The sequence below is a fragment of the Condylura cristata genome, unplaced genomic scaffold (assembly GCF_000260355.1).
Source record: "Condylura cristata isolate star-nosed mole 26May11 unplaced genomic scaffold, ConCri1.0 scaffold00002, whole genome shotgun sequence".
In the NCBI taxonomy this organism is placed as follows: Eukaryota; Metazoa; Chordata; class Mammalia; order Eulipotyphla; family Talpidae; genus Condylura; species Condylura cristata.
Genome location: NW_004567103.1, coordinates 28,982,578 through 29,000,374, shown reverse-complemented (window position 1 = coordinate 29,000,374; position 17,797 = coordinate 28,982,578). Strand labels below are relative to the sequence as shown.

At 35.4% G+C, this 17,797-nt stretch overlaps 1 protein-coding gene across 1 annotated transcript in view; it reads right to left on the bottom strand.

Moving 5' to 3' along the window:
- The window catches only part of HECW2 (HECT, C2 and WW domain containing E3 ubiquitin protein ligase 2), a 202,282-nt gene that overhangs the window by 43,315 nt on the left and 141,170 nt on the right, over positions 1–17,797 (bottom strand). Inside the window, exons 17-18 of the mRNA XM_012728869.1 lie at positions 7,711–7,794; positions 5,478–5,587 (exon numbers count right to left, since the gene is read on the bottom strand). Coding sequence (XP_012584323.1) covers positions 5,478–5,587; positions 7,711–7,794 — 194 coding nt within the window. The remainder of the gene's footprint in view (positions 1–5,477; positions 5,588–7,710; positions 7,795–17,797) is intronic.

The following is a 17,797-nucleotide window of genomic DNA, read 5'->3' as shown; positions in this document are numbered from 1 at the left end:
CATGTACACACACATATATTAAATTTGATAAACTGGTTTCTCAGATTCGGAAAAATTAGAAGCAATATATTAAAAAAGGAAAGCTTAAACTTACAACGATAGGCACCTTCTGACAGCATTAGGGGTGGAACTGAGAAGGTTAACACACACAGAGGATAAGCAGAGACAGTATTTGTCTTTCCTTCAGTTTCTGGTACAACAACTCCTTCATCCCCACACCCCCAAGGAGCATCCTTCATTTATATTATCTAATTCCTAGATCATCTTTGGGAAATTGAGAAAAGAGAAAGTACACACTTTTTTTTTTTTTTGGGAAACAAGTATAAATTACTTCAGGGGCTGTGGGAAAGACAGAGGAAAAGAAACAGAAAAAGAAGGAGAGAGGAGGGAAAGGAGAGATGACAGAGAGATATGAGAGACAGGGGAGAGGAAGGAAGAGCATAAGGAAGAGAAGAAGGGAGGGAGGAGGAGAAGGCTGCAGAATGTTTGGAAAGAGCAGCTGAGATAAGTAGCAGCTAAATGTTATTCTTAGGAGGGAGAAAGGAAAAAGGGATCTTTAAGGAGTTTCACTGTATGTTGGGAAGATAATTTCCTCTAATATCCCATGCTCCTAAGATAACCTCAGTCAAGTCCCATGTGGCTCTTCAGTGCCCTAGCCTGTTTTACTTCTGGAAACTAGCTTCCAGATAGTATCTAGTCAAGTAAAAACAGCACTGTATGATGATTCTCCGTACACCAAGAAACAGCCTCAATACACTATGCATAGGGGTGCTCAGAAAGACAAAATGTATTTGTGGAAGAGTGTCAGCAAGTGGTGGGTTAAATAAATTCTCTGACACTTAAAAGTCATAGCTTTGGTTATGTGGAAAAGTCACAAAAGTAAACATCTCTCCAACGACATTAGATAAATTAAGTGTTACTGCATTTAAATTCCTTGAAATGTGTAGCCACAAAAGGTCCTTGAATAAACTTCTGGGTTCCATATTTGGCATAATAAACTATATAGTGTTTGGAAAGATCTTTTCTTTTTGGCATACTTTAGATCAAGCTTGGCATTGTAACAGCCCTAGAAAAACAAACCTTCACATACCAAAATTTTGACAAATTTTAGGTAAGTACCCTAATAGCTACAAAAAAGCAATGACTCAAAGTTTCCAAAGCCCCTCTCTCTTCCATACTTGAAAAGACATGTAAATGTGCTTGGCATGCAGAGAAGTGTGGAAAGTTTACCAGGTTCTTAACATTTTGAATGAGCATCATTAAAATTCATCACTGTTGCAATTTTCACAATATTATTCTCACATGACTAAAGGCATGAAATTCGAGTCACAAGAAGGCTCTGACCACTTTTAAAAATCTGTTTGAAATGTTTTCACAAAAACATGAAGAACATTGATAGGAGAGGCTATAATTTTTTTTCTTTTTTTAAACTTTTCTTTATTGAGATAACATTGGTTTACATAGTTCTCTCACAGAAACAGAAGATTCCTACACAGGGTAAATGAGGCCAGCTAGCTCTGCCCTGGTATCACATGGAATTTGTTATAGTTACTTCCGTTGATATCAGGCAGCACAATCCAATTTTAAGATCAAATAAAGCCTACTGAAACAGAGTAGGTAAAAAATATGGAGATGATTCTTCCTGAAAATTAAAACCACCACACACACTGCTAGCAATTTAGATATATTTGGGCTCTACTTGTCTTTGGAAAATGTTGAACTCTAAATCAGCTTCCAGAATGCATTTTATTAAACCCATGAATTATCCATGTACATTTGTGATGCTAAATGGTAAAAAAGTAAACTTAGTCACCACTGAGAATGTTCTCTAGCCTCTATGAGCACTTGTAGTGCTTGAAAGGGACAGGAATTCGTGATCCACCTGCTTTCAGGGAGGGTGGATCACAGAAAAGGTCTGGAAAGAAGAGCCTCAGCTACTATAATCCATAGAGCTTCACTTCTCTAACTGCAAAGTGTCCGGTAAAGAGACAAATATTTAAACTTCCTCATAGACGTATACCAGGTGATTTGACTTATATGGAACATAGAGAAATAAAACAAAGGAGCAGATGCAACTAAACCAAAACAAACCCTAGAAATCTGACTATAAAATTGAGGCTACAAAAAGGGGAGAGTGTTATAAAGGGGAGCAAAGAGAAGAAGGGGGCCCAACGGACTATAGTGGAGGACTATGGGTGCTTTGGTGGTGGTGTGGTGTGGCAACATACCTCTGAAGGGCTGTGAATTAATACCTCTAAGTCATAAACAATGTCATAAATCAGCCTTCCCTCAATATAAAGTAATACAATAAAAGGCCCACCCACACCCAACTGAATTACCTCAAACCATGCAGGAAGATCGTGCAGGTATCATTTCTATATTAAATACAGGAAAGTTGTTAAAAGAGAAAATCCCAAAAGTTTGCATAAAAGGATGAATTCCCCCCTTTTTTCTTTTATTGTTTCTATATGAGAAGATGGATACTAATTGAACCCACTGTAATTAGTTCATGATATGTAAACCAAACCATTACGTAGCACCTCTTAAACTTATACAGTGATGTATGTCAATTATTTCTCCATAAAACTGAAGGGCAAAAAAAAATATGTTTTTGTGAAAAATTTTCACAATATTTGCCTTCTTCACTCCTGCCAGATGACATGAACTTTTTGCAATCACTGAATGGCAAAATACAGAATGACCAAAAATAGACCATTAATTCACATGTTTCTAAGTTAATTCATATTTTATTCATTACAAAGAATAAAATGCTAGCATAATAGTGCCTAAAAACAACTTTATCATATGTGCTAGCTACAAAAGAACAGCAAAAATAATTATCTAGACAACTCTGAAAATCAGGAATAAGTGGATTCAGATTCCCAATATTAATGGTTCAAATACTAACTACCCATCTCAGCACTAGATTTCCAGAAAGAATGAAAATGGGATAAATTAACACTTATAGGATGCTTGCTATGTCCAGAGAGTAGATAAATAATCACCAAGGAGGTGATTACTCTTATGGCCATTTTACAGAAAAGGAAAATCAAGTCTACGGAAGGAAGTATTGGCAAATGACTGAGGCAATTGCATCTTGAAATTTACCTGTAGAGGCATAGACTCGTTTCTCTTCATCCTCCATCACCAAAATAGGTTGCCTACTTTGTTGCCCACTTGGCCTGTGCTCATGCTTCCTGTGGCCTACCTTCCTACAGCGATGCTCTTCCTCACCCCATTCAGCAAATCACTGTCCTCCCACCTTTCTCTGCTCTCGGCATCCACACATGTTCAACTTCCCCAAAATCCCTCCTCAACTTTTCTAGTTTGCTTTCTTCTCATTCCCATAGTTCATGAAAAGAACATTCAACAACTCCTGGCTTCTGCTTTATATCCGGTATCATTTTAGTCAATTTTAAAACTAGTCCAGTTTATGGTCTAGCTACTATTACTTCATGGAGACATCTCTGGCAAAGAACATATAGAACTTCATGGTTTTCCAACCTTAGAGCATCCAATCCTGCTAACCATTCCCATCTTGAAACCCAGCTTCACTGAAGAGACTCTAAATTCTCTTTCAAAAATCCATAGGCTTGTTTGCTTTCATTTTCTCTTTGACCTCAGTGTGACTCTTAAATACTAGAGTTTCTAATGTCATCATCCTCTAAATCCTCTTCTTCCGGGACTTGTACTCCCTTAATTCTCTAATCTATACTCCAGACTTGATTCCTAACTACGAACTTCTCCTGAGTTCCCTGACAATCCTTTTCATTTGCCTTTGGGTATCTCTAGTTGGGTGGCCCATTTATTCCTTAGCAAAAACACATACAAAATAATAATTTAACCCTTCCCTTCCAGTCAAGTAAAAAATCTGTTTTACTTCTTAGTGAATGGTATAACCATCAGTCCTAGTAGTTTAGGTAGTAAAGACATCAAAATCAGCCTGACTTTTCCCTACCTGGACTCAAAACTGTGATGTTTCTGCAGCCTACATATCCTTGGGTTTAATTAGCTTTACTTATTCAGTCCTTTATCATATTATTTGGGGTAGTGCAACAGCCAGCCAATGGCTTCTCTGACCCAGTCTTTTGTCTTCTAATATGTCTTCCATATTGTTTCTATCCTGCTCTTTATAAAAGGAGATATTCCTCTGTAAAATTTCAGTGGCTCCGTATGGACTACAAAATAGGATTTTAATGATTAACCAGCCCTAACCCATCTTTCCAACCTGAGCTTTGAAAACTTGCCTTTACTTGTTATTTGTTAATTTGTTCTAAACTACTTACATGCTTCTGTGGTTTAGCTTTTGCTACTCCCTGACTTAGATGCTCTTTGGGTCTCCCTGAAAACTTCCATCCATCATCTTTCAAGGGTCCCCTAATACTTCTTGTCCTCATCTTTTCTCAAACACCCCATCTCTATCTTGAAGGAAGACTTGTTCCCACATCTGTGTTTCCATACATCTCTTTATTACAGGACTAACCACAGTGCTTTACAGAGTCATTTGTTGACTCACTGCCCCACCATGAATCCTTCAAAGGCCCAGACTGTATTATTCATCTTTGGAGCAACAGGGTCTAATTCAGTGCTTGGATCATAGTTGGATGCTCAATAAATCTGCGTTAAAAGAACAAATTAATAGACCTTTTCCTGTTTGAGGTATTCAATTAGAATGTAGCTTCATTATAGCAATATGTGAAAATACACATTATATATCAAAGGGCAACAGCTTTCAGTGACATATATGAAGTTTGGATTTCTTGTAAAACAGTTTGAAATTCTGATAGTTGCTAAAGTGTGTATAATGCATTACCTATAAGAAGGAAAATATAACTGATGTTCTGTCAATAGCATGACTACCTTCCTTAGAAAAAAACTCACTTACTAAGCTGAATTTTCTCTCATTAATTCCCTTGCTCTTTCATTCATCCACTATTCTTTTACTCACACCTTACCACTTTCAAAGCATTTGAGCCAAAAAATTTTAGTTTGTTTCATCTGTCAATATGTTCTATCTGCCCATGAGTCCCAGTGTACCTACTTAATGTAGTCAGGGTCTACTTCAGGGAAAAACCTTCCAACTCCACTAATTTTAACTCTAGATAATTTACTGAGGGTAGATATTTCTTTTAACTATTCCTTGAATCAGTCTCCTAACTGGAAAATTTTAAATCCAAAATGTTAACGGCTTTATGTTCCAATACTCTCCAAGCTATACTAGGCATGACATAACATAATGAAAAGTAAATTCCATATCTGAGTGTATCAGACTGCTAAAATTTACCCTCTGTTATTATCTTCCCATCAAAATGAATTCCCACAGGAACGAGCCAATTTTAGGAGACCAGAAGCATCCCACAAAACTTAAACCTGTGTTAACACTGAAGTTTCCCCTTACTTTCCTTTAGGAAGGAAAGAACATCAGCATTTAAGACTCAATTTTCAGAGAATTCATTCTGAGCAGCAGGTGGACTCACCTGGTGAGTTCTGAGGAGAGGACACGGGGGAGCCACGTGGGGATTGACAGTAGCTGGGGTGGAGTAAGGCATGTGGAGGCACATATGACATTATCTCTTCTTCAAATAAACTGAGGGAAGACAAGGAAGAGATATACACTTTAATTGAAAAGGCGGAAAAAGGTCTTGCTTCCATGATAAGACAGTCTCACCTGACTCATTGTATCCAACATTCATTCTCATCCTGAAGGGAGCACCTGCCCCCTTTCTCCTACAGACTGTCCCTAGACAAAGGGCTGACGTAGCTTTTGTGAAACCCATGGTTATGTACCTGTTTGCCTATCAACTTTGGACAATGTGATTTTCAACTTTAATATGTGGGTATCTTTTGCTTTGAAAACAGCAAAAGAGTTCATAGACTTGGGGCTAAGTTTCAAACACAATAGACAACATTCACTGAGAAACTTTAATAAATACAAAAAGTATGTTTTATGTCTTCACCCCAAAAGTTATATAACAGGCAACAGCCTTCAAAGAGCTTAGTTTTAATTGGAAAATTAAATGCAAAATAAAGCAAAACACCTCCTAAATAAGTACAACTGCTCTGGCTTTTAAATATTTTCCAAATATGAGGATTTTGATCTTATATTTTTCAATCTGATGGCTTTTTTTTCTCCTACATACTGAGATTTCTGTTTCTAATACCTCCTAAAATATAGTAATCAAAGATCTGAGCTCTTGAAATCCAAGACTTTTCATTAATATTATGATAAAGAAAAGTACTATTGATCATAATAAACTCACGTATAAAAATACCTAACAAATACAATTAGTTACCATTCTTTATGTCTTTAGATGTGGTATGTTTCACTACAAAGCTTTAAAATTCTAATGTAGCCAAATTTATCAATTATTTCCTACATGAGCTCTGGCACTTTTTACATGAGTTGAGTTAGTGAACGAATATATGAAATAGGATATCAATAACACATGTAACAAAGTCATTTTAAAATTCTTCCTAAATTCCTGCATATAAGAAAATAACCTTACGTGGATTTATTTTTAATTGAATAATTTCCTAGAGTTATATCATTTCTATATTGTAGATTGCTTACAGTCAAGCTCCTCTGTGTCCAGGAGTGATTTTCCTTTTTAAAAAATAATGAAACAAGTCTTCCACTCTATATGCAACAAGTCTATTGATAGTGGTCATAATAAATGACCCTCATTTATTATAATCCTCAAGTAAAATAAAAGATAAAGTACAGATATATCCTAAAATGTTTCAATAAATATTACCTATTTTTATTATATGTGTACAAAAAGTACATTGTATCACTGTGTATAATCATTAAAATAATAAATACATTTGATAATACAAATGAAATGAAAGTATATAATTAAAAACATCATATGTATATACAGTAAGGGGACTGTTATATGTAAGTGAATTCCACATTCTCCATCAAGATTCAAGTAACATTTGAATCTTTATTTTCCTAAATGGGAAAAAATGTATACCTACTCTTTATATATAGATTATTTTTCAAAATTTTTTTAGTTCTACTATATAATATATAAAAACTCATATAAACTGTGGTGTTCAGCAAAGTACAAATATTCTCAGCCATACTGTAACTTGAAGTATTTAATACTATACCATCCAAAGAAGATTTAACTAAGTGAATAGTAACCATGATTTCTGTCTTGTACTCATTTTAGTTTTCATAGTTCTAAAATTCATTATTTTAAAAATATATAAGTACCCATTTTAGGATATATATCTATTCTTTATCTTTTATTTTACTCTTGAAAGAAACAAAAAAAAAAACACATCCTAATCAGAGTTTTGAATAAAAACAAACTATTTTATCACCAACCAAATCATGGTAGAAACATCTACTTCATATGGATTGACTGATAGACCTTCTGTTGGCTAGTACACTAAGAAATAGTTCAGTGTACCGCAGTCAAATTTCATCCCCTAGACTTAGAATTAACTCCTTCACCAAAAGGTCTTGTTCAGCTTCAAGTAAATGTTAAGGTAAAAAGTAAAACCAAATAGATTTAAGAGAGAACTGATGCAATCTGAAATGAAGTTATCACTAAACCAGCATCCTACATACTCAATGTGAGTATTCTAAATTTTAAGAGTAAAGGAGACATTTGAGGATACCAGTTAGTGTATTATTTCCTCCTTAACTGGTTAATGACAGGAGACTTTCTACTTCAAGAACTAGTGTTACACACATACCTCAGCAACATAACAAGGTCTGCATCACTTGAAAGGCGCACCAATCCTGGGGTCCCTTCAGTTCGTATAAATTGGATCTTCTCCCTATTTAAACAGAGACAGCTTAAAATATAGGTGGTTGACTCTTGGAACATAACTCAGTGCTTTAGACACCACTTAAAAAGCTTTGGCCACAGACTTTTTGGTACCCATTATGGTGTGACAGCTACTGTGTGATACAATAGGGACAAACACACATTTGAGAGAGACATGGTTATGGTCCTAAAAATCACCCCATTCAAATGAATGGGGTGAATCTATTTCAGTGCTTTCATTATTTTGCAATCCAAATACAACTATAGATAAAATACCATCCAGGGCCTCCCTGGTGCTGCAGAGATTAATTGTCAGCTTTATCAAGCTATCACCAGCTACAGTGGCATGAGTTCAATCCCTGGCTGGAGACCTAGCCCACAAGGTAGAGCAGACCTCTCTACTGTCCCACCCACTGCTCCCCTCAGGTGTATATCAATAGATATGCCTGCTTTGCTCCCCACTCTGTCTCTGGTGGGGAGAATTCTCTCATGCTCCCATCCCATACTCTGGCCTACATCCCAGTTCATGAATACCACCCATCCAATAAAATTCAGTCTTCTTGAATTAAAGTATAGTGAAATTAATCTATTTTCATGAGGTTAGAACCATTTTGCACAATATATTTTAAATATATGAATGATCTAATATTTGGTAGCACCAGATTTGTGTTTCTGTCCTTTACTTCCAGTAGCAGTATTCCTCTTTCCTCCCTCCCTCTCTCTTTCTCCTTCTCTTTCTTCCTATATACATACACACATATAAACATGTATATGATATATATAAGAGTAGCTATTAAAATTCACAGCTGATTTATATTAAAAAAAATAAAACCCAGTGTTAAATCACTTGTCTGAAGCACATAACAGAAACAACAGCCCAATATCTGGTGAATGATTTTTTGCTAAGAGATATAGAGGTTTTTTTCAAAAAGCCAAACTTGAGAAAAGTTGTCTTGTGGAAAAAATGAACAGTAATTTAACCAAAGAAGTACTGCTATATAGGTTCGGTAACAATACGCTTTGATCTTGATGAATTAAAAGTTATTGCCAACAAATGCACAGCTTATCTCTTTATTCTATCATCACAATAATCCAAAGGGAGGGGAAAAAAAAGAAGATAAAACCAGAAAACAAACAGATTGAGTATTCTCCCACTCTAACAGGAGCTGTAAGAGCAGGCTGCACGATGGAGATAGCAAGGTCGACGTTGTGGCCTGCAGATTTCCTGTGAAAGATCACAAGGATGACAGGGTGCGGAGGGAAAGGGAAGTCACCATGGAGAAATGCGAAGAAGGAAACTTCCATCACTCATCCAGATAGTGGCTATGAAGCAATGACGGCAACTGGTTTGATGCTTTAGGAAAAGATCCTGCTGAGGCAGGTGGAGACTCATTTTCTACCAAGATGTTTTATTTATCATAGTGACAAACTATGAGTATTTTGCTCCTGGAAATACGATACAGGGACATGCCAACTGATGTACATGACACCACCATGTACTCTCTTAGGCTAACATTCATCCATGCTTTCAGGAAACATTTCTGAGTGTCTTCTATGTGCTGTGCATGGTCTCACAAACTTGGAATGCAACGGGAGATAAGACTTTAGGCCCTTTCATAATGCATTTATGGTGTGATGGAAGAGAAAAGGCAACAGAAAAATCTCACGTTATATGGAAAGGTTGAAAATGTCTTATTTGCTTAAGTGAATACTATTTAGTCCTTGCACCCACTCCTGGGATGTCCTTCATGAACTTTTATGCAGAAACAAAGAAGCCTTTGGTTTAGCGACTATCACAAGAGCAGATCAAGGCTGAGAAATACAGAGGTCAGCCAATATCCTTAGAAATGACATCAATCTTTTCTGAGAAAAAAAAAACAAGAACTGCTTCTTGGTTATAGGTATTTGCCCAAGACAGACCAGTATTTCTCACACTGGTATCCTTGTTCACTAACATCAACATAATCTGAAGTTCCAGGAGAACTTTAAATTCTTCTGTATTTTCACTCTGATTATCAACACTGCTAGTTTGGGGCCCTCCCTGGTGATGCAGCGGGTTAAAGTACAGCATTACAAAGTAAAGCCACTTCTGCATGAGTTCGATCCCTGGCCTGGGAGATGACCCACATGGCACAGCAGACCTGTCCTGTCTTGCCCAATACTCTCCTAAGTAGTGTACTTCATTAGTTAGCCTGTTTAGCTCCCCACTCTGTCTCTGGTGAATCCTCTCACTGCACCCACACCTCTGGCCTGCACCCCAGTTCGTATGCATAAATAAATAAATCTTAAAAAAATAAATAACAAAATAACAGAAATGCTATTTTGGGTTGAGGGAAGGGTATTTTGGATAATCTGTATGACACATATGACTGAACACTGACTGCTATGTGACTTTGGCCCCATGTTTGCATATCCATGATAGCTGGTGCCAAGAGAGCAATGATGAACTTTCTGTGTTGGTGATCAGTAGAGGCTTGATGCTAAATGTGACAATAGTGCCTGCCTGTCACTAATGCACAGTCCTTTAGCATGAATATGATAAAAGCTTTCTTTTGTAGATTTATTATACATAATGAAAATGATAAAGTGAGGCTAAGAAAGGTTATATAAACTGCAATAGGCTAAAGAAAAAAATTAATTAATTTTGAAAGTAAATTATGCACTTAAGCATAATGAAAGAATTTACGATAGTTTGCAAATAGAAAAATTGGGGGTAGGTTTGGCATAAGGTACACTGAATATTTTACTTCATCATGTATATGGGGGCACATTATTAAATTAACTGTCTCATTAAAATAATAAATTAGGGCCCTCCAGTTAGGGTACAATGGGTTGAAGCACAGCACTATAACGCTATCAAAGCCACCGCAGCATAAATTCAATCCCTGGCCAAGGGGGTGACCCACATGGCGTAGCAGACCTCTCCTGACCCACCTGTTTCTCCCCTCAGCAGTGTATTTAGTACATCTGCCTGTTCTGATCCCCATTCTATCTCTGGTGAATCCTCTTACCCCTCCCCATATCTCTGGCCTGTACCCAATTCTGAATATATAAATAAATAAATCTTAATAATAATAATAATAATAATAATAATAATAAATTAGTAGGTAAAAATAAGCTGATGCTAAGAAAAAAAAATAATACCCAGAATGTACATGATGGATTGTAAGATGCAAAATGAAATCAAAAACACAAAAAGTTTAATTCTATCTTCCCACTGACAATGGTGTTTACTATTGATGATTTGACTTCTAAAAAATAAGACCTTTTCACACTAATATCATTATTTAAATGTTTTTTTTTTGTTGTTGTTTTTACTAGTTATATATTTTGTGGTTTTTAGTTTATAAGGATTATAAGGATAAGGAGTTTCTGCACATTAAGCAATTTAAACATAATTATTTCACTAAAGTGATAAAAGTTAACACTGCAGACATATAATATTTCTTCTTTTAGAATAGAAAATAACAGATTTGGCACCTAACAAATTCTTGGTGGCTCACTCAGGTCTGAACAGACACAAGTTTGGGCAGTATTGTTAAAGAGACCGATGACTCCAGTTAGAACATTTGAAAGTTTTTCTCAAATATTTATTCAAGATTATTTAAAATATTTATAGAGTTAGAAGGAATCTGTGGAGGCCTCTATTCTTTCTTTACTGCTTTTTCCTTAAGAAATTCTATTCTGTTTTAGTGGCTTATCCTAAAGATTAAGCTTATATTCAAATATCATTTTACCATTCAACCCTCTCTGCAGGATATACTTCTCTTTCTGTGACCTTTAGACCATATTCCAGCATTTCCTCCTTTGCACTTCTACTCAGTGCTTGGAATCATATATCTTGCTAACATTATTCTCAACAAAACAAAATTTTATATACAAAACCACACCACACAGGTACAACTTATGTCTAAAAAAAAAAAAATAGTTTCTTGGAGGTGAAAGATTTTTTTTCCTTTATTTTTGTGTTCTTCAAGTACCGTGTTGTATTAAAAAGGAGTGTTCAATAAAATACAAACCAGGCACAATACCAGTTAATACCAAAATGACAACCTTGGGCTCCTAACAAATTTGCATGAATTCACTCAATGGAATAAATTATCAGCTATCATTTTTGGTTGTGTCAGAAAGAAAAAGAATCAGATGTCAAATTATTTAATAAAACACAGTCCACTGGGGAGAGAAAGATAAAGAAGCAAACTCTTAAAGAGAAAACTAACAAGTGTTATAACTGGATGCTAAAGTGTACAAGTGACAACCGCAGCAACAAGTTGCTAGTTGTTATTATTGTCACTGCAATATTTAGACCTTTGTAACCACTTCCTCCAGTACATAGAATCTGCGAGGAGATCAACTCTAGCAGATCATTTGAGGACAATCAACAGTTTCAAAACCAGAATTCCCACAGAAAATGTTCTCACAAAAAAGAAGTAACATTTTGGTGAAGTTAACAAAGGGCATGTGATCAGAAACAACCGAAGTAGCAACGCCTCTAAGCCACAGAATTCTGCAGTACAGACCCTGCACATACATGGTTCTTATAGATACAGCTCAATCACACTGTTGAAAATAAATGCATTCTAAAAAACTACCTGAAGGTATCTTAGAGATATCCCATGACTTCTCTAATAGTGTAATGTCCAAGAGGGAAAATAAACATTGACTATTTACTCGGAACTACAGTCACAGGACATGGCCTGACTGGAAGGATTGAGTGGAGCAAGCAGAAAGATCAGCATTCTCTGCACTTTTCATTATATAGGTTAGATTTGAAAATATAAGTTCATTAGGGCAACACAATTCTTGGACATATAAAAGTGACATCCATTAGGCACGTATTTAAGGAGAAAATACTCACAAGTGGATATAAATAATGTCCATGTTAAGAATTTAGAGTTTTTGTGTGTATGTTCATCTTGGGATAAGCATAGTTATAGTATCTGCTTCATAGGGTTGTACGAAGGATTAAGTGAAGAAATACAAATAAAATTCTTAGTGTGGAACTAATTATATAGTGGCACTCAATTTTTAACGGTTGAAAATATTATTATATAGATCTTTAATTATTTATTACTTTTCCAATAGACTGGATGATTTGTTCTAAGTAAAGACAAACTAGATGTCCTTTTTTGTTTTTGTTGTTGGCAAATTGTTTTAATCATGCTGTTTACTTTGCTAATTCCACAAATATTTTTTGAGTACTTTGAAGATATATAGTAGATAAGATACTGGTCTCTGTACAAAACTGAAACAGTGCTGGGAGTACCAAAGAGAATAAGGATAAAAGATTTACACTTCCCATAATTTCACTGATAGTGGGGAAACATTATTCTCAATAAAACAAAATCACTAACAGAGTTTAATTATCACATACAAAAGCATTTGATCATAAGATACCTGCCCTAAGGCAATCTGAACTTGAATCCCAATCACATCATTGTTTGGAAGAATTAATATCTAGGCTATACCAGGATATATAGCTAGAGGTTTGTAATTTCTTATGAATTACATATTTTATTGGCCATTTATTAATATTGAGAAATTAAAACTATGTATAGCTATCTATAGTTTAATTTTAAAATAAATGAACCCAAATCAAACTAATCACTTACTGTGAAGCATTTAGAATAGTCAATCAGTTAAACAACACATAAAAGGACTGGTAGGAATAGGCAGTATTTTCTAAACACCAATATAAATTGTCAAGGCAAGGAAAACAAGAACTTGTAATACCAATTTTTAGAATTTCTAGAAAATAGTACCACAAAAACCAGCGGTTTCCTATGTTTTGGCAATCATTGTTTAGAAGACTAGCCACACAGAAACAAAAACATAAAATATTTTGGGAAAACCTAGATAAGAAACATTCAGTTTCTAAATAAATAAGTAAGCTTTATTATAAGAAATGAATGGGTTGACTCTGTGAGAATTATAGCTTTCAAGAACCAGTGAACACCAGGAAACAGCATGGGCGCTCTGAGGTTAAGAGGGAGGACAGAGGGAAAGGGGTATGGTGACTCAAGGGATGATATGGGGGGAAAACATTCAGGAGGTAGAAAAAAAACAGAATTGTAAATATTTGAATTTAATCCAAGTAACTTAAAAAAATCCCCATCAAAACCTCATGTACTTTTTTTTTTTTTTAAGATTTATTTATTTATTCATACAGAACTGGGGTACAGGCCAGAGATGCGGAGGGTGAGAGGATTCACCAGAGACAGAGCGGGAAGCAGAACAGGCAGATCGATGAAGTACACTGCTGAGGGGAGCAGTGGGCGGGTCAGGAGAGGTCTGCCACGCCATGTGGTCACCTCCAGGGCAGGCGGGGATCGAACTCATGCAGAAGTGGCTTTAGTTTATCAGTGCAGTGCCTTAACCCACTGCGCCACCAGGGAGGGCCAACCTCATGTACTTTTAACAGTTGAGAATATTATTATTTCAATACTCAAAGTAATGTTATATGCCAGAGAAATTTAGCCAAGTTCTGAAAATACATAATTGCTATACTACAGTTTCTTGAGATATATAATGACACTTTAGAATACACTAAGACATATAAATTGTTGTATTAGAAACATGGGTTCTGTATCTTTATATGTGTGATTCCATGTAATAGAAACATAAAAAGATTTTGGGATAAAAAGGTTTAGGTGCTATCATTAAGTTCCTAGCATACTACCTATGAAACTGACTGTTTTGTCAAGTATTTCTCCAGCACCCACTCTATGAAATAAATGTGTGGTCCTGTGAGGATTAAAACATAGAGATACAGATATCTACTTCATGTAGTTTGCACTTAATTTGGAATTCAAGTAGGTAGGAATAAATGTAGTAGAAAAATACAAGACATTTAAAACAGCTTAAGCACATACTATTCTATTATGAAATTTCTATTGTACATTATATGTCAGGTATGTAGTAAATATGTGTTTTAGGACAATGGCTTTCTGATGGTTCTGCAAAAATGTTTTCTATATTATATACCCACAAGAAACAGAAAGTAATAGCTCATTCATTTTATCTAATTTGGGGCCTTTTTGGCCTAAGTGATTGCCTGACTTGGAACAGTTGTTTTAAAGTTAATAGTTATGAAAGCTCATGCAGGCAAAATATGAAAACTGCACATATGCATGCTGTATATATCAAAAGCTGATATACAAAACTATAAATTAGCATACCCATTTCAATAAAATGTGGGTAATAATTATTCCTTTTGCAGAAACCATATAACATGTAGAACTATAAATATGAGAATCTAGGTTCTTAACTATTTTAGCTAGCAAAACCCTAAGGCTCTCATTGTACCTACCAAAAGGTTCGCTGCTTGTTCAGATGTTTTCATTCACCTTTGGGTAGCTACTGAAATGTTATCTCAATGACACAGTTGTTACACTGTTATGACACTTGATAATTCTGTTGGCCCTTGAGCCAGAAGGTATGGAGCAGTCAAGGCTGGTTTCACCATATACAGTAAAAGACCTTTGAGCAAAGATTTCTGTTGGAAAGGTGTGAGCACCACACTAGAAAGCCTTCTGACACAGAAGTTGATCATGTAACCTGAGACACTTCTTGCATTTTAACAATAGCCATAGGATCACATAGTTCTATTTACTTCCAAGTTACCTACTTACTAATTAGATAAAGTATGGGACTGCTACTGATTTATCTAACATGAACATAAAAGTATTACAAATCAAGAAAACTTACTTACAAGCACTCAAGGACAAATCTACTTGGAGACTTAAATAATTACCACTGATACCTGGGAGCAGATATACTGCCTAACTCAACAATCACACAAAAGAGGAAATTCTCACTTCTTAATTCAGGTTTTATAAATTAATATAATAATGAGAAAATACCAATTTAAAAAACTTGATTGAATTTATATTCACTATATTCACCTATATTAATGAATATATTTGTTTTGGATAAAATTTTTGGACATCTTTCAGTTTTTATTTAATGACATAGCATATAAGCTTTTTAAATCGATTACTATCTGTCAGTGAAAACTATTAGAAATTACCTATCTTGTTGAGTTGTTACTGATTTTTGGATGTTGTATTTCTGAGGAATTAAACATATTCTGAAATAATAATACTAAAAAAGTCAAGTTGGAAGTTTATATTTGCCTGATAGATAAAGAAGGAACAGTGATCTAAATACTGAATGAAATACTGCAGTGGAAAATAAATGCTATACCCCACTGCATGATAAACCAAAACCATTCTATTGGAAAAAGCACACAAGTAGTGTCTCAAGGCAAAGGGAACTACAAATAGATACAAACTAAGTAACTTGCTTGCTATCTTCTGATTTAGGAGAAACCACAAGCAAAATAAAAACCATGAACTGAAGAGGTATGCCTCTTTCAAACTCCCAAGGGATAATACTTAAGTCCTCATTATATTATGGAGGAGATAAGAGGGGACTTTTTAAAAAAGATTTATTTATTTATGCATGCAGAAGTGGGGCACAGGCCAGAAGTGCAGGGGCGGTGAGAGGATTCACCAGAGACAGAGTGGGGAGTAGAACAGGCAGATCAATAAAGTATACTGCTGAGGGGAGCTGCGGGCAGGTCAGGAAAGGTCTGCAGCACCAAGTGGATCACCTCTGGGGCAGGGATCAAACTCATGCTGAAGTGACTTAAGCTTCTTAGTGCTGTGCTTTAACCCACTTCACCACCAGGAAGGGCCACGAGGGATTACTTTTTAAGCAATTGTACCAAGAATGAAGAAGAATGTGAAGCCCCTTGCTCAGGTTATGAATATAAGATCCAGTTACTTTTGACCCAAATTTACCCATGGCTCTATTCCATGAATAAGTCTTCTGTCAAAAACATTGTTGAAATGTGAGATAAAAGCATCCCAACTGGTTCTCCGTCCCTGTGTTCGTGGGAATGCTCCTTACCACGCAATTTTTAACTACATGAAACAGAATGTTCTCTTACTTATACAAACTTCCCCGTTATGTTGTTATGAGAGCAAAATGCTTAACTATCCGAAACTTTCAGACACTGCAAGTACATTGTGACACTGGGTAAGAGGAACAGAATCATCTCATTGATTCAAGTTCCTGCTTCTTTACATGTATCATGACTGCATAAGCTTTCGATGGTCAAATTCTGCAAACAATTCTAGAAAGTGTAAATGCAAATTTATAAAGTTTTGTAATATAAGATGGAACCATTTCAAAGTCTATGAAATAATTCCTTTGCAAAGGATTGTCATTGAGAACCATGTTAAAGAAAGATGATTCTTAATTGGGGACCATGGTAGTCACAACAAAACTTAAACTCTTCAGCAATCTTCAGGAGATTGGAGATCTTTAAGAGTCTAAAAATCAAAAAGAAAAACAAAACCAAATACAGAAACTACCAACTATGGCATGTAGTTTTTCCCTCTATTAGGATCTCTTAAGGGTCTGTCAAGTCATGAAAAAATAATGATAGTGTTAGAAGCCTTGACGAGGTAGATTAAATCATGTGATTTCTCCAATGATGAAGATTTAAAGATATGTTAGCTGCTGTAAATAATGTAGAAGGCAAAACAAAAGTAAAAAACCTTGAGTTTACTATTTTTTGTTGTTTTTATGTATGTGGCAGGTATACTTTCAGAGGAAGAAACAATGACTGGGGTTCAAGTTGAGATATGACTAGAAGTTAGTTAATACAAAACTGGGACTTCTGTGAAGGCAACACTTATGGTGACATACTTCATATTATATGGAGTTTTAATCATTAGACACTATGAATGGTAATGACTTTAAAGATACGGTAGATGGAACACATCATAAGAAAAACATTTGGTGATTTACCTTCAGATAAATAAATATATACATAATTCCTCACATAATACTGGAAAATATGACTTTCAGAGAAACAACTATAATGAAAAAAGCAGATCCTCCAATAACATAATTGTATTCAATGTTTTGTTAGAACATTGAGGTTGATGCGAAATGAGCAGTCTGGCTTACATTGAAAGAAGTTATGTTACTGTAAGATCTGT